The 26,926-nt window shown below is 41.6% G+C and overlaps 4 protein-coding genes across 5 annotated transcripts; 1 reads left to right on the forward strand and 3 right to left on the reverse strand.

The window, feature by feature from the left end:
* Nucleotides 1–1,613: 1,613 nt before the first annotated feature.
* Nucleotides 1,614–7,987, reverse strand: amt (aminomethyltransferase; the record flags this gene model as incomplete). Its single annotated transcript, XM_084068797.1, has 9 exons — nt 7,773–7,987; nt 6,083–6,250; nt 4,983–5,063; nt 4,440–4,571; nt 3,945–4,023; nt 3,635–3,780; nt 2,654–2,834; nt 1,904–2,059; nt 1,614–1,789 (listed from the first exon to the last, which is right to left on the reverse strand). Exons 1-9 carry the CDS (start codon nt 7,896–7,898, stop codon nt 1,614–1,616), a joined length of 1,245 nt encoding a protein of 414 aa, XP_083924923.1. The 5' UTR covers nt 7,899–7,987.
* Nucleotides 7,988–9,187: 1,200 nt separating this feature from the next.
* Nucleotides 9,188–14,347, forward strand: LOC311052903 (uncharacterized protein). Of its 2 annotated transcripts, XR_014601570.1 has the most exons (5): nt 9,188–9,977; nt 11,132–11,284; nt 11,884–12,105; nt 12,703–13,643; nt 13,696–14,347. XR_014601570.1 is itself a non-coding variant. In XM_084068202.1 (4 exons), exons 2-4 carry the CDS (start codon nt 11,146–11,148, stop codon nt 12,837–12,839), a joined length of 498 nt encoding a protein of 165 aa, XP_083924328.1. In that variant the 5' UTR covers nt 9,188–9,977; nt 11,132–11,145; the 3' UTR covers nt 12,840–14,347. The 2 variants fall into 2 exon arrangements, 1 of the variants encoding a protein (XP_083924328.1); XM_084068202.1 differs by having other exon boundaries at nt 12,703–14,347.
* A 31-nt stretch (nt 14,348–14,378) lies between these two features.
* On the reverse strand, nt 14,379–23,996 carry hyal3 (hyaluronidase 3). The gene is made up of 7 exons (XM_084068200.1): nt 23,925–23,996; nt 17,485–17,781; nt 16,789–17,224; nt 16,316–16,463; nt 15,833–15,959; nt 15,078–15,167; nt 14,379–14,851 (listed from the first exon to the last, which is right to left on the reverse strand). Exons 2-7 carry the CDS (start codon nt 17,752–17,754, stop codon nt 14,537–14,539), a joined length of 1,386 nt encoding a protein of 461 aa, XP_083924326.1. The 5' UTR covers nt 17,755–17,781; nt 23,925–23,996; the 3' UTR covers nt 14,379–14,536.
* Nucleotides 19,445–26,342, reverse strand: naa80 (N-alpha-acetyltransferase 80, NatH catalytic subunit). Its single transcript, XM_084068201.1, has 2 exons — nt 26,224–26,342; nt 19,445–20,511 (listed from the first exon to the last, which is right to left on the reverse strand). Coding segments are annotated over exons 1-2 (1,044 nt in total). The 5' UTR covers nt 26,226–26,342; the 3' UTR covers nt 19,445–19,469.
* Nucleotides 26,343–26,926: the final 584 nt, after the last annotated feature.

Consider the following 26,926-nt stretch of genomic DNA (forward strand, 5'->3'; position numbering starts at 1 on the left):
TTGGTGGTAACAACGAAATATCGGGGGAAAAGAACCATATGAAATGGCATTGTTTTGGTCTGGTGGTGAAAAAATTACACCGTTTCGTTAGAAAAGTTACAATTGTTATTATTATAAGCTTCATTAAAAAAGGATATTAAGTACAATTGTAAAAGGCTAAAAAATATATATAAAATATGTAGTCCACATTTCATGTATTTTACAAATTTATGTAACCTGGATTTGTTGGTCTTTGTTTACACTAGGGACCTGTGTGAGTCCTTGTACAACGTTTATTTACAGCGCTTTTGACTGAGTTAAACTCTCAATAAATGTACGTATGTATGTTAAAATAGTTCTATATTTGGACAAACACATACCCATTTACAGAGCAGTTTCCTAACAATCTTATGATTATGACAATATTGGCAACCATTCACAGTTCATCTGTTCAATCTCATTCCATTCAACATGACATTTATAAGATCAATTGGACCATTGCATTACAGACTATACATCACTCATCCTCTAAACACACTGTCATTCTGTTTGGCTGCACATAATGTAGGTATAGAACTCTGAATGTATACAGAGATACCGTATGTCGTCTACAAGTATTCTATCAATAGTTTGCTTGCAGTGTGCCTTTGTTTGGCTAAAGAGGTCCTGTTGTCATTGTACATAATTTATGAACTGTCATAGACTGTTCTTTTATATATATATATATATATATATATATATATATATATATATATATATGTGTGTGTGTGTGTGTGTGTGTGTGTGTGTGTGTGTGTGTGTGTGTGTGTGTGTGTGTGTGTGTGTGTGTGTGTGTGTGTGCTGCGTGCACGTGTACCAGTGTCTTAACACAAATTCCTGTGCATTTATTGCAGCTGCTGAATAACATGATTTTGAGATTTAGAAGTTATAGAAGAGATAGTCGGTAGGTCACACGTGACCAGTGGACCAGTGTTCACATTCTTTTATGAATTTAGACAAAGCTTTTTCTATCATTCAGTTAACACCTTAATCCCATGTACAACTCTCACAAGTCTTTTGTTTTTTTCTCGCACCTTAATTTACATCTATAGCACATCATGTACAGCATATATCTGCTGGTATGCTCACGCACCTTTATGTTTTACCTAAGGTACTTACCGCACCACCTTATGTCTTACCTCAGGTACTGTATGTGTGTGTAAATATGTAGATCAGTTGTTAGTTTTTTATTGATTGATCGATCGCTCTTCCCCCTTGCCCCCCCTTCTTCCCTTTCTTTTTTAATGGAAATAACCAAAACAATTTAGCTTGCACAAAAACGAATTTCACCCACTGTTTTACACCTGTAAACCTGTGATGTGACAATAAAGATGATTCTGAACTCTTCTAGCTGTCTGGCATTAATGCTGCATTGCTGCAGGTAAACACAGGGGGGCAGCGTTACTATGGGAAAGAGTGGGGAAACTCTTTTCTTGTGCCCCTACAGTACAGCCAGGTGTACTGTAGTTGGCTGAGTGGATACATATACATTTATGTGTGTACATATATCTGTGTGTGTGTGTGTGTGTGTGTGTGTGTGTGTGTGTGTGTGTGTGTGTGTGTGTGTGTGTGTGTGTGTGTGTGTGTGTGTCCTTCTAGCCAGAGTAGTAGTTGGTGGGCACAAAAGGCATCTTGCTGATAGTAGCAGGCACTGCCTTCTTCCTTACTTCCACCTGCACGGCCGTCCCGTTTTTGGTGAATGCAGCATCCACGTAACCCATGGCAACGTTGTGTTTCAGACAGGGGGATGGGCAGCCGCTGGTCACCTCACCTGAAGACACAAGCCAATGAGAACGTACTTCCTCACTCTTACTCAGTCATTTGCTCACTCACACATTCACTCACAACTTCCCTCTCTCAATGAAATAAGTCATTAGTTTCTGACCTATAACTTTTCCTTCGGGGCAGAGTATGGGAGTGTGTTGTCTGACGGGAGGTCCAGTAGAGATCAAGCCAACTCTCTTCCTGGCTGTCTTTGCCTTAATCTGAGGCACAATGATGTCAGCACCTGGGAAATCCTTTGCTTGACGACGACGCTTCCCTTTTATGAGAGGAAAGGAAATGGATAATGGTGTTAAAAAAAAACATTATCCAGAATGGATAATATGTCAGTCTGCAGTGAACATAAAATCCCACATATTCACACCAGTATTTCCCCCTGGTCATTTTGTATATAGCACCCATAACCCAAAAAGAGTTTGAACTTGTTATAAATCTGAGAGTTTCAAATTTAATTTGAAATGAGTAATACGTTAATATTCAGTGTGCTTTCGGAAATATGCAGTGTGAGCACTGGTGTGCTCTCTGGTCGTTTGTAAATTCGGTGCAGTCGGTGCGTTGCCGCTGTTCGAAAATAAAGTGCTCTACTGTAGGTGCACTGAGTGTGTGCACTGACCAACCCTACTCAGAAGCAGGGTTGTCCAGTGTGTCGACTCCTGTCCTGGTGAAAACAACAATGGTGGAAGACGTAATAGCTAAATACCTACTAGACGAGGCTAAATGCATGCTAAACAAGGCAAGGTGAATGCTACTGCCAGTCATTGCTGCCAGTTGTTCAGTATCCCCACCAGGAGACCGGAACGGCCGAAGGCGAGGGATTATGTTTTCAGTCCTGTGATGAATAGCGGAGCCTCACCTATAGTCCAGACTAGAGTTCCCTCCACAGGAGTCGTAGTCTCATCAATATCATTGCCGTAGAGACAAAGCCCCGCCTCCAGCCTTAGACTGTCCCTGGCGCCGAGGCCGGCTAACTTGACCTCACTGTGGGCTAGTAACTTCTCTGTTAGCTCCACCACCTTGGACCTGGGCACTGAGATCTGACAAAGTGGTGCAAGACATAAGATACATAAGAGATGGGGGCCGTCTCTGCTAGTTTCACATTTACATTAGGCCGACAGGGGATGACACAGAGATTCAGAGAGGCAGAGAGAGAGTGAGAAGGTACTGTACACACGCAGAGAAACAGACAACATGATAGACACTGTGAAATGAACACACTCACAAACAGACAGGAATGGATTGTTTAGAAAGCCTGCTGGAACTGTGTAATACTAACCAACCATGTTGTCTTTAATGCCTTTACTGTTTACAGTTGTATTATGCCTGCCTAGTGTCTATCTATTTATAACTACTGTGCTTTTATATACTTCATGCTGTGTTGTCCATGCCACAAATCAAGTCCCTTCAGGAAAAATGAAGTCAATCAGTAGGTAGTGGAAACACTACACTACCCTTCCTCTTCGCCTTGCCTACTTGTTGTTAACTAGTTGTTAACTTATTTGTTTTAGCTCTTGCTCATTTGATTTTGCTATTTGTCTCATCTGTTTTAAATAGTAGGTAGCTGATATATTGCACTTTTACCTTAGCCCTAGGTATACTCTTGGTTGCTTGTTTTAGCAGAAAATGCACTTAAGACTTCTGGTGATTAGTAGTTTCATTCCCTACCTATGTTGAATGCACTTATTGTAAGTCGCTTTGGATAAAAGCATCTTCCAAATGACTGTAATGTAATGTAATGTAATGTAATGTAATCAGTCAGTCTGTCTGTCTATCATCCATCTAACCACATCCATCCATCCATTCATCGATGGAAGGAACCATAGATAGTGGTGCTCACCTCCACCCCGTCCTCTCCGGTATATCCACAGCGGGTGACTCTGCAGTCCTTAATGCCAAACACCGTGGCCATGGTGGAGGTCATGAAGGTCAGTTTACTGAGGTTGTCCTTTAACCCTTCCTGGAGTACCCGCGACATGGATGGACCTAAACACATACAGATTGTTAGGCAGTCAATTAGTTAAATAACTCAAATAATGGTGGCAAAGTAGGATATAATACATACATTTTTCACAAAAAGCATACAACATACAAAACATACAAAGAACAGGGAAGCAGAAAAAACAGTGAAAGAAAGAAAGACATGTTACCTTGCAGAGCGATAAGAGATTCCTCCAGGAACTCCAGATCCACATCAAGACCTGCTGCCTTAAACTCTGCCACTTTGGCCTACAAAACACATGTGCATTTTAGTTGTCTTTCTCCCTTTGCCTTACAAACTGTCTGACAGCCAGTCTGCCAATGCTTGTCTTCTATAACAAGACAAGTCGACATTGGTCAATTGTCGACTTGTCTCTCCCTGCCTGTCTTTTTGACAAGTTGGGTAGATTTCACAATAGTTGCCTTAAAAAAACATAGGCTGGCTGTAGTTGCTCAAACTTTGTTTTCAATATTCAATATGTTCCATATAAGTTCCACTGAAGTCTGCTTCAGCCAATCGCGCAACTACCCCCGCCGACACTACTTTTCTTTTTCAGCAGGAAAAGCACTCCAGACAGCGTTTTTTCTTCATTAAAGGCGGCTTGTATGAGTGTGACCATACCCTTATCACACCCTTATTTTACCACTTCCCTCTCTGTCTGTACCTTCATATGAGCTGAGTCTTTATCAGAGCAGCCAGCGTTAGACACAACATAGAGGTAGCCCAGGTCTGTCTTTGTGATGATCAGGTCATCCATGATCCCTCCCTTCTCATTGGTGAAGAGGGACAGTGATCCCTAAGGTTGAGATAGACAGACAGGCAGGCAGACAGACAGACAAAGTCAAAGGCTTTTACATATTAGGAAGATAAACTCAGACTTGATATGGTTAAGTGACGCAGAGAGACTTGCATAGATTTTTGAAAATAAGATATTCGCACTTTCGGAATATTTAGAGAATGAAAACATATTTGTGATATATCTATTTTAGTTCCTGGGTATTAACCAAATATTTTCATTTTCATTTGCGCAGTTTTCTGTTTTCCAAGAGGTGAATGTGATATTGTTTATTGATGTTTTTGGTGTTTTATAATCCCGTAAGGGATGGGTCTTATGACAAGACACGCAAATAAAAATTCATGTATTCCTTTACTCGCGCGCGCACACACACACACACACACACACACACAGTTTACAGATGTAGTTTACCTGGTTGTCCTTCAGCTCTGCTACATCCGCCACCACCAGAGACTCCATGAACTTTATCCTGTCTCTGCCATGGACTTTGGACTGACAGGAGAAAACACAGACAAGTTAAGACTCACAGACAAGTTAAGAGAGAAGAAAAAAAAACAATTTAGCATGATAACAATGATTCTAGCATGGACATCACCCTGACTCTAGCATTGGGCATTGGTCTGACATGGAAAACACAAACAAGGCTATATTTACACGTACATATACTGTATGTATATGTACAGTTAACAAAATAACCATAATGCCCTACTCCAGGTTGAGAAGCACGCATAGCAGTAGTACTATTTGATACTACTCACTATTATAATTGGCTGGTTGGTTCATAAATGTAAATACATAGCTTCAAAGCTGGTTCCACTCGTGTGTTTATGTATGAGATATATTGAATACTATCGGTCATCATATCAGTATCAGGACAGACACAAAAATGACTCCTGTGTTATTATATTGTGCGAATCTGATATGACAACGCGTTAACCACTTAAATCCTACACAGATACTGTAATACCAGCCATAAGTGATTTTAGCCTCTGCCAGCAGAGGGGGCAAGACTTTTCAATGAGAGAAGAAACTAAAACGCAATTATTTACAGTCATACCTCTTATATGACAATAAAACATCCGTATGAGAACTCAATAAATAGACATATTAATCAATTAGTGGGGGGGCGGGGTACTTTGTGTGTTGCACATACACATGTACACCAAGATGTGAAGCTCTGTGCATGTGTGAATGTATTATGTAATTTGCTCATTTCAGTAATGTATCATAATCAGAATCAGCTTTATTGTCACATCACAGATTTACAGAAGTAAAAAAGTGTTATTTCCATTTAAAAAAAAGAAAGGGAAGAAGAAGAGGGGGGCAGGCAAGGGGGAAGAATGATCAATCTCTTCTGCACGCAATGTACTGAATGTGCGTGCAGCCGTGCACACTCCCACGTGTGTGGGACTGACTGAGAGTTTACTCTTAACCATGTATGCAGGTGTGTGTGAGTTGTGCCCTCGCTCTTCCTCCTGTATGTGTAGGTTACCTGTTCACGTGTCTCTCACCTGTAGCATGTGGCTGACATCAAAGATAGAGCAGTGCTGTCTGGTGTGCATGTGTGAGACGATGTGACTGTCTTTATACTGTACAGGCATACTCCAGCCTGCAAACTCCACCATCTTCCCTCCATGTGCCCTGTGGAAGTCGAACAGAGGTGTCTTCTGCATGGGAGCCTGGGGTGTAGAGAGATCAAATGCTGAGGGCAGAACATAACAGAACATAACAGGAAAACTATGGAAATAAACCACTGACGTTATTTCAGTGATTTTAATTAATCATTCATCTGTCAATTCCTAAAAATTGGTATTGAATGTAGCAAACATCACTAAATGATACACATGCAGTCTCCTGCAGTCTGTCTTCGGTGTGCGTAAGACTATTCTAGCATGAGACTGTGCAACGAGAGTAAAGTCAGGACATAATTCATTTTCCTTGTACCACAATCTTGCTGCTATGTTGTTCTTTTTATCTTTTTATGTTTTATAACTTGTGGGTCATTTTTTGTATCATGAATTAATTTCCCCTTGGGGAATAATAATGTTTGCTCAACTCAACTGTATCCTATTCTTTATACCAAACTTTAACCTTTGCACCAGCCCATGCAGGGGGCTTATCAGTGTCTCTGCAGTGCATTGTGGGAATGCATTATGAAAAGGGCCGACAGGTCTGTCCATTTTACGAAACTATCCAAGTTCAAAGTCAGATCTCTAAGTCAGAATGAATGGTCAGTGGGTGTGTGTGATATACAGTATCTTAAGAAGACTAATCATTTAGTCCACACATGCACACACAATGTCACACATGCATGCGTGCGCGCACGTGCACAATCACACACATACAGCTCCTGCACATGCAGCACTCAAGTACAGTAGGCTTAATGTGAATGAATTTAGCTCATTCTTCTCAACGTCTTAGTCCATAAGGTCTTATTTAGACTGATATACAGATATGCTATACGGCATACTACATTTTATCAATCTACAATTAACACGTTAAACTGTCCAGCAGACTTGAACATTATCTTACTCAAAGCATCACAAAAATAGTATTATAATCATCTCACTATAAAAAGAAAGGTTAATTCAGTTTCAGCTTTTTAAAATAGAAATGTGCTGAATGAATGGATTAATTCATTTCAATTATAAACATATGAGTAACATGAGGCTTTAAAGGCCTGGCAGTATCAGGAGTCAGTCACTCGTGTTCTTAATAAAATCATCCTCTCTAGTGAAGCAAACAGTACAGGAATGGTCTCACACATGAGTGTGTGTGTGTGTGTGTGTGTGTGTGTGTGTGTGTGTGTGTGTGTGTGTGTGTGTGTGTGTGTGTGTGTGTGTGTGTGTGTGTGCGTGCGTGCTGGGACAGATGTAACCTACATTAAGTTTGCATGAGCAAACTGGAGACACAACTGAAAGGGTAGAGTATAAAACAAATCTAGGTTGCTCATGCGAAACATATGAAATCATTCATTGTGGTTTAAAACTTGAGCCTTGGGAAATGAGCATTATAACAATCACAACTACAATTTGTACAACATTATAATACAAATTATATTATGCCTATCTTCTGTTTTAAATATCATCTAGGCTAAAGTATCTTTGCATAGGCCTATAGGTTGGAGAAGATCTAAGAACTTGTCAAGTTTGTTGTGCATTGCATTCATTGCATAGATGGGTTCAGTTAACGTTAGCCTACCTCTGAACTGGAAGCATGCCTCTGTTGCTGAGTGACCGAGGCTACCCGCTCACACTCTCTCGGAACCCGCACCCTGGTTCCTCTGGATCCCAGCCCTCCGCCCCGAACCAACATCCGAGTCCACATCGTTCAGGTCGTTGTCGCCAGCTGAGCTCCAACACGCACTCGTTGAACGTGACGGTAACACTTTGTGGTTGTCCGACAACTCTTTTGGACTCCGGTCACTCCGCACTCCCAGGAATTTCTGCTTTCACTGCAAAAACATCAGATAACCGACCGTGAGCACCATATGAGCAAGGAATTGTGGGAATTGTAGTTGATGTTCCTGAGGTCGAAAGTTAAAGCTGTATCCAGTGTGTGTGCGTGTGTGCATCAAGAACAAATATAATAATCTTCACTTTCCTGCATTACTAATGCATGGTCAGGGACTACATGCGATACCTTCGCAGACCACCAGTGGTCTACGGACCAAAACCCCATAGGCCTAGCAATTATTGCTATTGGAATATAGAGCTATAGGCTCTATGCACAGCAGCCATATTGGGAATGAATTGGGCCCCTTCCTTACTTCCTTCACAGGTGTTACCAATGATACTAATTAAGGCTCTGTTCCATTTAGTGTGGCACAGTGGTTGTCTCATTTTCAAGGACCCCCATAACTCTGAGAGTGTACAAATGGAACCAAATGGACCCTTTGTACACTCTCAGAGTTACACACCCACCATAAGGGGTCATTTGGGAACCAAAATGGAGTGTTTCTAGTGAGCCAACATGCACGATATCAGCACTCTGACCAGAATGGAACAGAGCCTTAGTATCATTGGTAACACCTGTGAAGGAAGTAAGAAGAGGCCCAATGTCTTTCCAATATGGCTGCTGTGCATAGAGCCTATTAAACACGTGCAAATAGTTACTGACATTTTGACCTCACAGTGTCTCCTGAAGAGGATTGTCTTCTGAAGACAGTCAGGAACTGTTTTTGCACCTATTGTATCTTCTAAGGGGTATTTTTTGGGTTGATTTAACTGAGTATGTGCAAACTCTTATGATTATGGTAGGGTTGTGATGTAGTGGTAACACTTTCTATGAAGGTCTCCTCTATAATGCTTTATAAGCTAATTTATAATGACCTTATATAATGTATTATAATGCAGCATTGTAATGCTCGTTATAAATGTTAATAATCATGCTGGCCTACAGCATGTCTTCACAAATGGAGCAATGCTATTTGGGTGTATGTTTACCTCTAGTTAGACCACGTCAGTGATCAGTGAGTAATCCTTGGCCCAAGACCTAATAATACATCTATGGTCTCTGTAGCTATTTTAGGCTTGTGGGGTCTGCAGGGTGCAGTGGAGAGAGCAATGGGTTATGGGACACACACTCTCTCTCTCTCTCTCTGTCTGTGTGTCTCTTTCTAGATCTCTCAGGGTGGCAGAGTCTTGGGCAGAGGAATTGGGAAAACACCGACACACCCACACACATGCTCACGGTGGAAAAGGAGGAGAACGTTGGGTGCTACTATAGTTTCTCACAGACCCACATGCACACCACGAGAGTCTATAGGAAGGACTTTAACTTTGTCACAAAACTTGGAAGTGTTTTTGTCTGTTTTTCTGACAGTTTAACCAAGGCCATTGTGGAATAGCAACTCGGAATATTCAGAAGAAGGATTGAATGAACTTTGGAGACAATGTTACTCGTATATGCTGTGGTTCCAGAGTTCTGCCTGTGACCTCGGATTAATTACTGGAGTTTGGAATTGTTAGCACATGGTTTCAGAGACACAAAGACTGAAAGACGCAGACAAGGGGACACACACGCACACACACACACACACACACACACACACACACACACACACACACACACACACACACACACACACACACACACACACACACACACACACACACACACACACACACACACACACACACACACACACACACACACACACACACACACACACACACACACACAATCTGGTCTGTTTCATGTTGACAGACTGTCAAGTGTTTATTCCTCAGTTCCGTTATTTGGAGCTTTGTTTTGGCCAGTGTTATTTAAATTGGAATATTTTTTCCCCGGGCCTGCAGTGCACTGTGAATTAACGTGCACATTGGGAGTTAAATAGAATACAAAATCTGCTTTTGTGGACTGTCTACTTGTTGGACCCTCGAACCATCTGCCAACCTTTTCAAAGTAAGTATTTGACACATTTTCACTGCTTATTTACATTATATATCTTTTTGGCCATTTTATACAGACATGTCTAAAATGAATGTGAGAGATTCATTGACATGAAAACAGTGATCACTGGGATTAGACTCCAGTCTACAACATCAAACGCACATACCATGCATCCTGGCCCACTGACCCACCAGAAGATAGGTCAGTATAATTAGTAACGGCAGCAAACATAGTCAGTCTAACTAGTGAGTTCAATGGACACTTCGCCCAGGGTTGGCGTCTTCAGATGGTGGTTAACCCCGACAAACATTCAGCTAGTTACAGTAGTCACGTGGCTATTCAGTTGATCCGACGTTGCATCGAACAGACCATCAGTTACTCACTCACTTAATACATGGATTAGTCACTCATTCAATCACAGTCGGTCGGTCGGTCTGTCAGTCAATCCTGTCACTCAGTCATTCAATCACACAGCCAGCCAGTCAGTCAGTAAGTCAAACTGACTGTGTCACAAAACTTGGAACCACTCCAGTCAGTCAGTCAGTCAGTCTGTCTGTCTGTCTGAAAGCCAATTATTCAAACAATCAGACAGTGAGACAGCCATTGGTCTGAAGGTGTCTGTATCCAGTCAACTGTCCTGTGGCTGTGAGTTCAAATTCCAGCAGCTCTGACTGTAACATTATGGGTTTGATAACTGGCACTAATAATAGCACTGATAAACAAGCTGTTGAAGCTGGTCATAACTGGTATGCTTTGTCTATGTTCACACTTTCAGCCTTTGTGCATCTGTGCCTATCTTTGCCTCATCTCTCTCTATTATCTCTTTCATTGTGTGTGTGTGTGTGTGTGTGTGTGTGTGTGTGTGTGTGTGTGTGTGTGTCTCTCTCTCTCTCTCTCTCTCTCTCTCTCTCTCTCTCTCTCATATACATAGAGAATATTTTACATATCTGACCTGTTTTCCTTGTCTTCTTGTTTCTGCAAATGATGGGAGCTTGCACGACAAATTATTTATACCACTTTGTTATACACCTGTAAACCTGTAATGTGACAATAATGTTGAGGTTGAAGTTGAGAACAGTATCCTTTCATCCCCCTTCCCCATATCTCTCCTACAGGAAAGACAATAAAGCTAACATTAACACATAACCTTTTGTATCTTTGTGTAGCAGCCGTAGTAGACATGTCACGACCCCCATCCTCCTCTCAGACAACTCCTCCCTTCTACAGAGTCAGTGAGAGAGATCTGACTGAGATAGAGCTGCATTCTGTTGACTCCATCAATGACCTGCACCGCACACACCCTGAGCACAGCCACAAAGGTACTCTCTCTCTCTCTCTCTCTCACTCACTCACCATGGGACTGAAATTTGCAGTGGTGGAAAAAGTATTCACATTTTTTACGTAAGTAAAGGTATCAATACTGCAATGTAGAAATTGCAGTATAGTATATAGAAACTCAAAATATACTTAAAGTACCAAAAGTAAAAGTACTCATTATGCAGAATGTCCCGTTTCAAAGTTATCACAATGTCTAAAATGTATTAAAATCTTTTGTAAATAGAAGATCTACAAGCTCGATGCAATGCGTTGTGAGCTTGTAGATCGGCTATTTAAATAGGGCTGCAGTGGTTAATGTATGTTTTTTTTAATAATAATCAAAACTTTTCAAATAATTGTAGTAGAGTAAAAGTACAATATTTGACTCTGAGATGCAGTGGAGTAGAAGTATAGTATAGAAAATTGGAAATACTCCAGTAAAGTAAAAGTACCTCAATATTTAACTTACCATAAGTAAAGTACTTGAGTACATGTATTTAGTTGCTTTCCACCACTGGAAATGTGTAAATGAATAAAGCACTGTGAATACAGTTGACACTGTACATACCTTATCAATTCTCTTGTGTTTCTAAAATTCCAGGTGTGAGGCCCCCCCGCCCACCTGCTCAAACTCCCTCGCCCAATGGGAATGTCTACATGCAAGACATGACAGCTGTCAACCAAAAAGGCCAACCAATCAGCAGTAAATGGCAGAGTCATCTAAAGGAGATGTTAAACTCCAGTTCATCCCACGCCTACATCATGACCTGTGGTATCGTCACACTGCTACTGCTTATAGTACTGCTCATCTTCTACTTCCTAGGTGAGACATAGGGATCATTCGCTCACTAGCAGAGTAAGCAGGTCTAGCTTGCCCAAAATAGTTTACATATTAACTAGGTTTGTGTGTCTGATGTGTGTAACAGCTGTAGTAGCCAAACTGTGTAGCTGTATATGACAAATGTGGACTGATTTTAAAAGTCACCATTTAGTGCTCACTAATACTCATTATAATATGGTAAAAAAAAAATCTACTCTGTCTCAGAGGAGGGCTGTGGACAGTTCAGAAACCGGTCTACCAGTGACATCATCGATGGGGAATCCAAGCTAATAGAAACTGCAGGCTTTCTATTCCTGGAAAGTTAGCATGCTAGCAATTGTTCTCGCATTAATAAAGATTATGAAAAAAAATAAAAAAACGAAAATGTGGCGGGTTTCTATAGTGTCCACAGCCCTCCTCTGAGACACAGACTTAGTGAGGAGGACCAATTATATGAAGATAGGTTGAAAATGGGTGAAGTCGTCCTTTAACCAGATATTAAACAGACAGACTTCTTCTTCCTATTACATGTGTGCAATTTGCAGTCTTTCACTTGCTGTCTACCTTAGTTTACATCTTCTTTGTCTGTTCCTCCTCCAGTCCAGCAGGGCAGCGCTCTACGAACACTGACCGAAGCAGTTCGAGAAAAACAGACCGTTTCCATGGAGATATCACAGTTGATCCAGGAACTACAGGCGCTGAGACACAACCTGACAGCCATGAGAGGAGGACCATGAGGAACAAGCACACACATACACAAATAACTTACTTGCTCACTTTGCTTACTCGTGTGTTACACTAGTAGTAACCCATACATAAACACGCACACACACACACACAGTCACAGAAAGGAACCTGTGACAAAATGTGACTCTATTACACATGTGAAATCAGAGCTCAGCAGTATCTTACATACCCAGACCTCAGCTATGGGCTCCTACAGGCTCGTCTCCTCTCTTTTTATTCCATGTCCAAATCCTACACTGAAGGACTTTGGGGAGGTAAAATAAATAAATGAAAAGGACTTCTGACTTCTATGCTCTATAATGGCCATATTATGCAACAGTCAGACTTAGAACAGAAAAGAAAGCTTGAATGATGTTGAGCCTGACACTGCAGTGACGTGAAAATGGCTTTAGTTAGAATTATGAAGTATTAAAAGTGTGAATTTAACAATATAGGCTACCGTTGATGATAATTGCACAAATTTCAATTAATTGTCTCAATGTTTGTTTGATTGAAAAATGTGCAAGGAAAGCAAATACTACTCAATATTCCTCAAATACTCTTTAATATGTTTAATGTTTGAATGGAAATGATGTGACATCTTAGTGCTTATATTACTTGGTTCATTAAAAAATGTAATCTGTCCCAACTTGTGACTTGTATGATTTAAACGTACATTTCGATTACTGTCAACTGCAAAGAAAGTGTAAAGCAGTAAAAAAAAAAAAAGAATAACCTACATTATTTGTATAGTTTGCAAAACAAAATAACAATGCCTTGCAGAAAAATACATGTATACATAAATGTCAACAAAGGTTAACCCTCGTAGGGTCTTCTAAATACATGTATACATAAATGTCAACAAAGGTTAAGTAAGGTGAACAAATATAAACCATTTATTTATTTATACTTTATAAAAATATTTTCGTCATGATGCCATTTTCCAATTCTCCATGTGAATGACGTCCCTGTCACTGCAGAACCCTACAGGTTGGTCTTGTGGAGGGTGTAGGTCGGAACCCATGTTTGAGTCGCGGACAAATATTTGTGGGTTGTGAGTAAATATCCCCTTCTTTTTCATTTCCTATATTTAAAAAATATATATATTTCAAAAGATTTAAAAAAGTGTAAACTTTTATAAAAAATATTTTCATCAATCAAAAACAATTTAACATTTTTCAAAAGTATTTAATGAAAAAAATAAAATTCTAATGATTGCCATAAATAAAATAACTTGTGGATCTGCTATTTTCACTAGTTTGGTCCCTGGCAAACGTCTAATTTATCTTTTGGGTCTTGAGCTAAAAAGTTTGGGAACCACTGCTGTAGACAACTACGTGTCTCCTCCGATACACATGACGTCTCCAGCCGCTTCTTTTCACCTGACGGTGAGGAGTTTCATGCAGAGGAACATGCATGTGGAGGAACACACAATTCTTCTCAGTTCTGCTCCTTGCTGAACAGGCACCCTGACCAACCTGTAGGAGTTGCTAGTGCAGCGATAGAGATAACCCTCCCCAGTCCCCACCCAGCTTCCCACCCTTGAGCACCCAGCTAACCCAGATGTGCCATAGAGCAGTGGTTCCCAGACGTTTTAGCTCAAGAGTTGGAATTGTTTTTAATTGATGAAAAGTTTTGTTTAACCTTTTTTTTTTTTATCTTTTCAAATAAAAACAAGGAACCACAGTGGTGGGCAGGATCTTTACCCCTAGAATCTGTTTTGTCCCTCATCCTCCTTCTTCCTCTCTTCACATCTCTCTCCACTCCATCCCCGGTAACAATGACACAGGAAGTGCTTGTCGAAAGGTCTGAGTTCACCGGAGGAGTGGTCGATCTCATCAGTGTCAGAGGCGGTCATGTTTGAAGTTGAGGAGATCATGTGGCGGGAGTTGGGGTCGCGTCGGATGCAGCGGCCGTTACCACGGCAACGCTGGAGGCTGCAGTGCTGGGTGTCGGACCTCAGAGTTCTGATGTAGCCACCCAAGACAGAGTGAATGTAGTCTCTGAGGAGCTCACACTGACGCTGAACACACATACACGCACGCACGCACGCACACACGCACACACACACACACACACACACACACACACACACACACACACACACACACACACACACAGCAAGTACTGTAACCACACAAATACGGTCACTAGAACTTGAACGATCGAGCACACAGAAAGACTCACTCACCATTTATTATCATTCTATTTCCACAGTATTTTCCTATACAGAGAGGAAGGTACATTACCTTTGACTTGGCAAACATCAGCTCTCCCCACAGAACCACTCCTGCTGCACCCAACGCTGCGCTCTCTCCCAGCGTGGTTTCCAAGTCTGTCTGTAGTGGACACATATGCAAACAAAGACACACACACATGCACAAAACATGCAAGCACAGACACAAACACACATAGGGTTAATGCGCAGAATCTTGGTTGCGTTTAGACCCTGTTCTGGTTCAGCTGTCTAGTATAACCTGTCTGAAATAGTTACCAACTTAAAGTTTCTGTCTATAAAGTATGTGTGTTGTTGTTCTAAACATCATACTGTGTGGGTTCTCAAAGTGGGGTCCGGGAACCCCCAGGGGTCCTTAGGGCACTCCAGGGGGTCCCCAGCAAAGGGGAATGCTGCACATTTTCAACATTAAACTATGTTATTACTATACATTGGAGCTGTTGTGTGGAGGAAAAAGTTCCCCCCTTCTGTGTTGCCTAGAACCGGAGAATTGATTTTCGGGGTCATGTGATCAGTGACGTACAGTTGATGTACTCTTTGGCCCGCCCTCTAGGCAGCCTCATGGGATTCAATGGGGAATCTCACTTCCAGCAGCAACGTGGTGACTTGAATATACTGTACGTGATGATGTTCTGGTACCGTTCATTTAGAAACGTTGGTTTCTTGTCACATTAATAAACAGCACAAATATTTTCAGGTGGGGTACCTTGGCCAAATACATACACATTAGGGGGTCCTTGACATGAAAAAGCACTGCACATCCAGTACCTCATCGAGGAAGTGCAGAGTGTGTCTGAAGGCCAGTCTGGCGTAAGGCAGGACAGGTGTGGCATGTTTGGAATTGTTGTCATGGCGCCAAAGTGATGCCACTCGCAAGGCCTCCAGCAGCCGGTGTCTGTTGGAAAAGACAGATCTCAGAGGGTTCAGCTTCACATTGTCACTCCACATACAGTATTAGAAATGTCCTTAATACTCATATCAAGATTGAATTACTTGACTGGCAGAAGAAATGTTTAATCCACTGTAATGCCACCAAAATGAAAGCAATTCTGTGTGAGTGAGTGAGTGAGTGAGTGAGTGAGTGAGTGAGTGAGTGAGTGAGTGAGTGAGTGAGTGAGAGAGAGAGAGAGCGAGAGAGAGAGAGAGAGAGAGACATGTGTTGTGTGAGTGAATACATGTGTATATTTATACAAACCAATAGCTAGAATGATAGGCTGAGCTAGAAGGCTAGGTGTGTGTACATTTCCGTACTTGACCATGTGTCGTACGTCGTCAGTCCCTGTCATTTCCTGAGACAGATAGATGCTGGGGTAGAGGGCAGTAGACTGTCGCCACAGCCATGCCAAGCGGTCATTACGCGGCCTGGCCCTGGGGTGGCACTGCCCTGTGTACATGTCCCCTGAAAAAAGACAAAGAATGATGCTAATAAAAGTCATCACATTACCACATAAGCTTTTATTTGCCCTGGGTGGGGGGGGTGATTAAAGGGATAGTTCACCCCCAAAACGTTTTTTTTTTCTTTTGATTAGTCACCCCATGGAGACTTCAAATCATGGATATTTTTTAGTTTCCGGCGGTTCCGGTAGGAGACACAAAGACACATTTTGGGGGTGAACTATCCCTTTAAAAGGACAAAGAGGGTGATATGCTTGTACTGACTGGTCAGCTGATGGATCAGCCCTAGCTTCTGTGTGTGTGGTGTAGTGTAGTGCATCCTAACATACCAGTCTCTCTCCTGTATTCATTGTAACAATAGGGGAACCCGTAGAACCCCCAGAGACCTCCAGGACGAACTTTGACTGCCAGACTCAACGTCTCTTCCATGAAGTCCCTAGCTGCCTTGTGAAACCTCCGCCGTGCCTCCGCTCTCACCTCCTTCTCAGACAACTCGGGTCTCTCTTGCCTCACCAATGCTTTGGACATTCGCCGGTACGCCTTCTTGGCTCCGAAGTCTGTCTTCCACAAAGGGCGCCACTCCTCCCAGTCGATCACTGCCAGGCCAGTGAAGTTTGGTTGCAGCAGGTTGGAGATCTGCGACTCGGCAAGGGAAAGGTGGCCTGCCAGGTCTCCAAGCTGAGGTAGGCCTCCGTTCACACTCTCGCCATCCTGGGTCAGGTAGGGGTATTTCCCCAAGCGGTCGCGATAGAAGATGGTCATTTCCTGAAAGGGATGGATGGATAGAGGGAGGGCGGGAGGAAGGAAGCAAAGAAAAAGAAAAAGAGATAGAGGGGAGAAAGTAAGTAAGGAGAGATGGAATGACAGTTGGAAGATAGGAAGGAAGGACAGAAAAGAAGGATGGGAGGACAGAATGAGTGGCTAGGTCAGTAGGTAGGCAGGCAACTAGAACATGAATGCTCAGAAAAAACCTTCCTAGAGGAAATGGGGAAAACGTGAACATGGGTCAAATCTAATCCAGTCACCTGTCCTTGGAATTGTTGCTGTTGGTTCTGTACAATGTCAAAGTCTCTCAGGTCCAGGTGGACACCGTAGCGCCTGTGGCAACGAGCGGTAGGCATGTTCCAGACAACAACAAATGGCCGGTCCCTGAGAACAGGCTCTGCCGCGGCCAGGGAGCCGGGGCGGAGAGGAGAGTGTTCCTGGGTGGAGGGTTGAGGAATGGAGGTGCACAGTGGAGGATACGGGAGGAGGACAAGGAGAATGAAGGGGAGAGGGAGGTGAAACAGCACCATGGCTGTTGAGGCAGTGATGTGTCGTTCCTGAGCAGAGAGGAAAAAAAGGCATCAAAAGTCAGATTATACCGCAACAGGTTTGCTGTAAAAGCAACAAAAGACATGAGTACTTTCATTCTGATAATACTTATTGTACTGATTGCAGGTCATTAGAAAACCTTGTATTTTTTTTTTATCTGACTGCTATAATTCATCTTGAATATCTCAAGCATGATTCATGCCTTATGTGAACCACCCAGAACTGCCCTTGTGTATGCTTATGCTATACAAGCAATATAGAATGAATTTCAGTATATTGCTATAACAGCAAAAGCAGTCATGATTTACCACAATTAAAATATCCATGTAATCGGCTGTTAATGTGAATTAATGCAAACATCAGTGTTGACCTCATAGCTTATCATTATTGTGATTAAAGTTGATTAGAGAGCTGAAAGAAATGTATCAAGGAAACATGACTCAATTCTTTAAGTTTCTTTATTTCAACCACATGGTTAAAACACAAGGCACATTAATTGATAAACCTTTTTTCAGTTTGATTCAAACAGCTAATCTTCTTCAAAATTCACAAACACTGACATTTCAGTAAAGGCACATTTAGATCCAGCATTTCAGTATTACGATTTGTTCTTAAGGTGTGGTTGCAGAATGTCTTGCACAGAGTCAGTCAGAGAATCCTAAATTAGACCAGCGGTTCTCAACCTTTTCAGGCCACGACCCCCCGAAATAATCATATTTGAACTGGGGATCCCCCACCCTGACAAGCACTTGGAATTGTAGGAGTTGAGGCATTATATTTAGTTTGACTCGGTTCCACAGATAAATGTTGTGAAAATAACAGATCTACAGGCTCACAACAGCTTGTAGACAATTTTTACCTCTTTCTTATATTATTTGAAAATTTGGCCAATGTTTGACCAGTTTTTATAGTCGTTTGAAAAATACCTTAAAAGTCGAAAAATTGTCATTTCACTGTCATCTGGGGACCCCCCCCCCAAAAAAGAAAAAAATCATGTGGGGACCCCCCTGGGCATCCCGACCCACAGGTTGAGAACCACTAAGTTATACAACCAGGCTTTCGCCAACAAGGTGACTGACAACCCATGAATTCAAGCTGGTAATCTCCTAGTCACACAAACCCATTTCATTATCGTACAAACCTAATCATCCAGAGATGGCATGGTATTGCTGCATACCTTATCTACCTGGCTTCTGATTGGCCAAGTCAAGAGACATACAAGAACCACACAGCATTTTGCAATATCCTGACTCTAATCAGCAAGCATCCTGTTTTCTTTTCTAGGGGAGACTCAGACTGTAGTACATGTCTTTAACACGTGTGTGTGTGTGTGTGTGTGTGTGTGTGTGTGTGTGTGTGTGTGTGTGTGTGTGTGTGTGTGTGTGTGTGTGTGTGTGTGTGTGTGTGTGTGTGTGTGTGTGTGTGTGTGTGTGTGTGTGTGTGTGTGTGTGTTGTGCGTGCGTGCGTGTGTGTGTGTGTGCGTGCGTGCGTGCGTGCGTGCGTGCGTGCGTGTGCCTGTGTATTTGAGTATCTATAAATACATTCTAAACACACTCACTGCCTGTGTGTGGTTATGCATTACTGTGTGTGTGTGTGTGTGTGTGTGTGTGTGTGTGTGTGTGTGTGTGTGTGTGTGTGTGTGTGTGTGTGTGTGTGTGTGTGTGTGTGTGTGTGTGTGTGTGTGTGTGTGTGTGTGTCAGATGTCCTTGTGCATCCAGAAGATGGGTGTCCCCTTAGCATCTCTGTATGGCGTCTCAGTCAGAGTCTGTACAATCGGCTGTGCTTTAGACTGGAGCGAGGGAGGGGGGCCGGAGGGTGGCATAGGAGGGGGAAGGAGGCCTGGAGGAGGAGGTGGGGCAGGAGGAGGATGTAGAGGAGGAGATGGTACACTACAAACACCGCCCCTCTGTGTCCCCGTCTGTCTTTCTGTCCCTGTTCCTTCGTTTGCATCTGCGTCCACTACCGCCATCCTGGAGAACCTTAGGAGCGTCTCCATGGGAACGAACGTCGTCATGGCGCCAGCGTTCTGCACTGGTGTGGACAGCGTGTAGCCCAGGTGGCCGTAGAAATGCTGCTTGTCATGCGTGGTCAGGCACAGGCGCTTGAAACCACGGCTTCTCGCGTACCGCTCCACCTCTGCCATCAGTGTCCGTCCGTAGCCCTTCCCCCGCTCCACTTTGGACACTACCACCGACTCCACAAACAGGCTCCCGCCGTGACCTACGACCCTGGAGAGGCGGGCATGGCCCAGCAGTCGCTCTGACTCACGCGGTCCCTGCAGGAGAACCAGGCACACAGGAAACTCCGGGCTGGACTTCTGGAGGGAGTGGACCCGGGCAGCCTGGCTGCGCTGCCACTCCGAGTTGACCAGGTCAGCACACACCAACAGCAGGTCTGGACGGTGGTGGATTGGAAGCGCTCGCAGCCTCCCTTCAAGTTCTGCCAGGACTGAACCTGGCTGGTCTGAAAGGGCATTCTTGGAAGCTGGTTCTACTGGGATTGTATCCGGTGTCCCTGCAGCTCTCGTGTTCGATGCCGCTTCCGTGTTCCATCTAGAATTCACAGTCTCCCTCTTCAAAGGCTCTGGGATTAATGTTGCTGGTGATTGAGCCACATGCACAGCCTCCACAGCTTGTCTCTGCGTTGTTGGGCCGTTCTGCTGAACGTCCTCCGTCCTATCGCCAGCCTCTGTTCTGGACTCTGGTACTGCTGCTGCTGATGATGCTGTGGACTCACACCTGTGATGATTTAGGGTTTAAGTGACATCAGTTCTTATTTCCTCCAATGAATGAATGAGTGAGTGTGTGGGTGCATGCGGGTTTTTGAGCAGCTGCATTATATATTTTTGATTTATTGTATGTATTATTTGTATTGTTTCACTTCAAGTTGAACCAACAAAATTTCTATGAAGGGATCAAACATAGCCAAATACATCTAACAAACAATGAATAACACAGACATGCAAAGAACACATTAGTATTAGAGTATATTATTTACACATATACATGTATTGTATCATTTACACATATATATCAGGTAATGGAGCTAAATAATAACTATTGCTATGATGCAGGCACACAACAAAAATATTGACGTGCAGCTTGAATTCACGCATGTGACTATAACTATACACTTGTCTCACAATTAAATGACCTCACTGAAAATAATCCAAACTAGAGTATCTATTCAGTTTAGAGTATGTTTCAGTCACACGATCGTGTGACTGAAACATTTCAGTCAACTTTGGTAGTTCCTCTGGTACCGACCAGCATTCAAACGTAGTCACTGACAATTCCTGAGCTCATGGCAGCAGAGCTAGTCCTGATCTCATTCTAATCCATCTGTCACAGTGTATCCCTCTCTATTCCTCTATAACCTTTTTCTATTCATCCCCCTCTCCTCTGTACTAAGCCAGGGTTTAGCAGGATGGACTTGAGGTGTCTGTTCCATGACCAAAGGGTCTTGGGTTCAACCTCTGCTGCAGCCATGCATGGAAAATGTCCTTGAGCAATGCACTGCTCACTAACTCACATTCAAATCTTGATAGATATATTCTACAATTAACCTTAATATTTAGTCTGAATCTTTATCCAGAACCAGAACAAATGACAGACTAATATACTGACTTATAATGCAAGTACAATGCTAAATCGATTTATCTGTTATTTTAGGTAATTAGAGCACTCAGCACATGCACAGACCTGCATGTGCACATGAACATACACACCGTCTCTAAGCTTTGGAACACAGCATTGGCTTTTGAAGAAAGTCTATATGGTAATTATTTCAACAGAACTGGTGTCATAAAACATTATCGTTTCCTACAGTGAAGTCAGTCACTGACATGTCCTCTCTGGTTCCATGTTGTCACTATATTAAGACATCCACGTGTCTACAGTGCCAGGAACCACTGTGTCATGGTGTGTGTGTGTGTGTGTGTGTGTGTGTGTGTGTGTGTGTGTGTGTGTGTGTGTGTGTGTGTGTGTGTGTGTGTGTGTGTGTGTGTGTGTGTGTGAGAGAGAGAGAGAGAGATGGGGGGCACTTGGCAGGAGAGGAACTTGACATTGTTCATTAGTTCATGCATCTTGGGTCACACTGGACTGTACACTTACCTATGAATATCAAAAAGGTGTTAAGCAAATCAGGCAATTTCTGACAGTTAATGCTGTCAGGATTCTATCTACATTCAATGTTTTCTTTTTCACATATCAAGTTTTGTTTTACTTAACTGGTCACTTACAGGTACACGTAAATCAATATCATTATTTTTCAAAAAGGCCATAATCTTTGAATAATAATATGTATATAAACAATATATAATTTATTGAGTTTTGAGAATGTTTTTTTAAAAATGTGCTTGCATTAGCCTACAGTATATATAAGTTGTTGCATGGGCTAGCCCCACCTCCTTTAAAGTAATTTAACAAACAGAGGGCTTACATGTAAGCCCTCTGTTTGCTAAGTTGGCCCTATTGCCAATGTCACTGTACAGTGACATTGGCAATAAAAACCACTAGAGGGGACTGTGAGATGCCAATAGACGCACACCATTTGGACAAAATGTGCTGTCAGTAAAGGGAAGTAACTGGAAATGGCATACCACATGCAATAAGGGAGTGACACACTGTACATACACACACTTTTAAGACCTATCTAAAAAAATGGCTTATCATCATCTTTATTATAATTTTAACCTGAAATGTCATCCAATGCATTTTTCAAGATTTTTTCCTACTTGTATATTTGTTTTTGTAAAATTTCACATTAAAACTAACTTAAAGTACGGCTGTCACCCAGCAAAGATGTAACAGCTGCGAAGATGAACTTCTAACATCTCTTAGTATCAGTACTAGTTCATACTCACTCACTCACTCACTCACACTCTCACACACACACACACACACACACACACACACACACACACACACACACACACACACACACACACACACACACACACACACACACACACACACACACACACACACACACACACACGTAAAAGTGCAGGACATTTTCTTGGAGATACACATTCTCTACTCACACATTTTTTTCTTTTGTAATAGTGAAAAAAAACTTCCATCTTTATACACTTGACCTAGGGCTGGGCAATATAAACTGCATATTATTTCAATATCGTGAAATGAGACTATGGTATCATCTGGGATTTTGAATATCATAATACTGTAAGCATAGTCTTTCCTGGATTTAACCACTTAAGCCCTATTTTATACTTTAAAACAATTTAGAACATAGTGAAAATAGCCAATCACAACACGTTGCATCACGATGCATTGTGAGCTACTTCTGGTTGTGTGTGTGAGTATGTTTGTATTCAAATAACAATGTGAAATGTGAACAAGAGATTTATCTTTTTTAAAGAGTTCTGTTGGTAATTTGGGGGAAAGGTGAAATAATTATTCAGGCTGCACGTATATTCCCAAACTTTAGTAGAGGGAATGAACGAAGAATAGTACATTTTGTTTGCCAATAATTGTAAATAGGAGAAGGAAAGAAGTACCCTACCTAGAAGGCCCTACTTTTTAATATATTGGCAGAATCTACTTTGTTGGTGTGTGCCAAAACTGTGATTATAACACTCTCGCCATTCAATGAGAGTGAATAGATGAATAAACTTGATACCTCCTTCTCACTATGGTGTAAATACAGGACCAACGGAAAAAGATGACGGACAATTTGGACTTATATCATTACCAGGTACAGCATCACTTGCATACAAACAACAAAACCACAGAGGAAAATGGAACACATTTCATCCTGTTAAGCCTAAAGCTATAAAAAGTTAAAGCTAAAGTTATAAGATGCAAAAATAAATAAATTAACTGTGAATGATAAATACAGTAGTTTCCCAAACTATGATCATTTGGTTACTATTAATACATTTTGTTATGATCATGTGCATCATAATTGTACATTGGTTTCACCCTACCCAATATATGGACCTATTATACAAGTTTCTTGCTTTGATTATAGCACTCTAGAAAGCCACGGACAAGAGTTAATAAAGAAATGTCATGTCATTTTTTAAACAACATAAGAGAAGTACAGAGCCACAAAAGAATGACAAAACAGACACAATGGGAGCTCACTGAATGCAGCATTAAGATAAATATTATTGATCCAAACTCACCAATGCAGAATGCCAGAGAGAATGGTGAGCAATGATATCCAGTGACAACTGACACTCACTAACTGCCTGACACTTGTCAAGTGTCAGTGACTATGCATGTTCAATTATTATCACACATATAGTACACTGTCCAGTACCCAAAAAGGGATGTTAAGACAAATGCAACAGGAAACTGGTGCTTGGCTGATAAAAAAGACATTATGTGACAGAAGCCTGGTTGTCTTGTCTATGACTTGACATAATAATTGTTAAAGTGCAGCCAAGTTAGTAAAATAAATAACATAAATAGTACATTAAAGGAGCACTTCACCCAAGAAATCACTTATTTTCTATCAATTACACACCCCATGAAGCCTTGAATTCATGGTGATTTTTTCGTTTTTGTCACATTCCTGAGCTAATAATTTGATGATGGTGTGGCTGGTCTGTAGGAGACTCTTGGAGACTCTTTGAGTCTCAGACTCTCCGCTGGTCATCAAATTATTGGCTCAGAAATGTGACAAAAACAAAATCTCCATGAATTCAAGGCTTCATGGGATGTAATTGATAGAAAATGATTAAAGTATTTTTTTTGGGTGAACTACTCTTTAAGACTCAAGAGTATATAACAGTAGTGCAACATCAACTGAAGCATCAACTAAAATAATTGTTAACTGTAAATTAGTTATCATTGTGTGATAAATTACAGGGTATCGGATTGGCATAGATAGACAATAGACTCGGCATACTCGCCAATAACGATACCAGCATTTTGGCAGTCTCGGCAGCTGATACCAATATTGGTTATCAATCATATTAAATTTCCTTTTAGTTTATCGCAACGGGTTGTGAGCTTGGAGGGTGGCAGTTTTAGCTATTTTTCACAATTTTGGAAAGTATAAAATAAGGCTTAATTGATTAAAACACTTTTGCCATAATCGCAATATTACAATTTGCTAAATCCAACAATATCTAGTCTCAAACCACGATATAGATATGGATATACTGTCCAGCCCTACTGGGAGGTGTCTACATTCAATGCATAAAACACAGACTTTCATTTCATTTAAATGCAGAAAAGTATGCTCCTGTGCTGCAGGGAAACAGAAGCTTTTTTTGTTTGGGCCTTTTAAACAAAGTCCTTTGGTGGGCTTTCCTTGTTCTCTGCACCACTGCTGAAATATCCCTGTTACTCCTTTATGGTGAAGACATACAGAACCCATGGAACCTCACTCACCCTATCCATGTGCCATAGCCTACATCCCAACATTGTCACAGTAAAATTTGACCTCCATTGTGTTGTTTAACTAAAGGATAAGGCACTCAAACACATCACGGATCCCTGCAAGTTGTCCTGGACATCAAAACATCAAAAATAAAATGATATGAGATTCATGCACAGCTAGGAATGAAATGAATGGCTAAATGTAATTGTTTATTTATTCGGATTCCCATTAGCTTCCACAAAGTGATTGCTATAGGCTTCCTGGGGTCCACTCACAGCTAATCTGAAATTAACTAGAGCAGGGGTCTTCAAAGTTTTTCAGTCCAAGGACCCCTTAGGTGAGAGAGAGATGAAGCAGGGACCCACTCAGTATATTGTATAAAATTGTGTTGCAGATTAAACTTTGTCATATATTTCATAGATAGCTTCATAGACTTGTTTGACAGCACTGTCAATGTGTTGTGTTGGATTCATGTTAATATGTATTTTCAGACAGTTAACCACTTAAACCCTCAATACTTAGAAAACTTGTAACCCCCCCCCCCCCAATACGTGATGCCAATACTTTTGTACTTTTACTCAAGTACATTTTGAATACGGGACTTCTTGTAACAGAATATATCTACATTATTGCAGTATTGATACTTTTAATAAAGTAAAACATGTGACATTCCAAGTTTCCAACAAACACTGAACTGTTTTGAATCGGTACTGTCTCTGTTCTGTTGCTCCTCCTCCCTTGACAGCAACACTTCCATATAAGGTCAGAGTCAGACTACAGAAACATAATGAACACCCCTCGGATGAACGTCCTGAATTCTGTTACAATGTGACACCGTAACGTTAGTTAGACAATCATGCATCCGTTTGTCACAATACACAACAACCGGTCTGTCATTCAATGCTCATTCATTGCGAGCTGTTGTGGAGTTCACTGTACAAGCACGTCACCGTGTATTTATAACGGTTACGCTTCATGCAGTGAGCTGTATCTCACTATTAGATGCCGTGAGTGAACGATGTCTTTTTAGATATACTATACATATATTTAACAAAGAGCAAACTATCAGAGGTAGCCAGCCATACTATACCTACATTTTTAGAGCTTGACGGCTGGTCCAGGGAGCTCTTCTTCTGTCAGATTTGACAAGCTGAACTGTGATCAGGTTTAATTTCTGCACAGGCAATCTAAAAACAGGGGCTCACGGTTTGCGTTACCGATCCAGGGTCAGCCCTGGGAGACAGAGGGAGAGCGCTGCCGAAGCTGCTCGGGTGTCTGTGAACTCTTCTGCCATCTGTTGTGCGGAGGCGTTACTACAAACACAAAGGATTTGTTCATTGATATTGTGCAGTGGTGGACAAAGCTGTCATGTTGCTCTGTCAAATGTGTATGTACTCGAGTAAAATAACTGGAGTACTTTCTTTTAGAAATATTTAAGTATTTAAATTTGCTTAAAATACTTAAAGGTAGGGTAAGTGAGTGTTTTTTTTTTGGTTAAAAAGGTTAAAGTACTATATTCTGATAGTAATTGTTGCTACAGAGCGTTTGTTCGGTCACAGGGGTCTCTCCAGCTCTTTAGTAAACAGAATATAGTACATTTTCAGGTAGGTGACAAAGTTTAAGCCAATCAGGAGAGAGCATTGAAAATGCATTTTCTGTTTAATAAAGTGCTGGAGAGACATGGGAGACTCCTTTTACTGAACACACACTCTATAGCAATGAGTACTATCAGAATATAGAGCTATTTAACAATTATTTTAACAAAAGTAAATCACTTACCCTTTACGTGCTGTATTA

The sequence above is a fragment of the Gymnoscopelus microlampas genome, assembly GCF_963454915.1.
Source record: "Gymnoscopelus microlampas genome assembly, chromosome: 10".
Taxonomy (NCBI): Eukaryota; Metazoa; Chordata; class Actinopteri; order Myctophiformes; family Myctophidae; genus Gymnoscopelus; species Gymnoscopelus microlampas.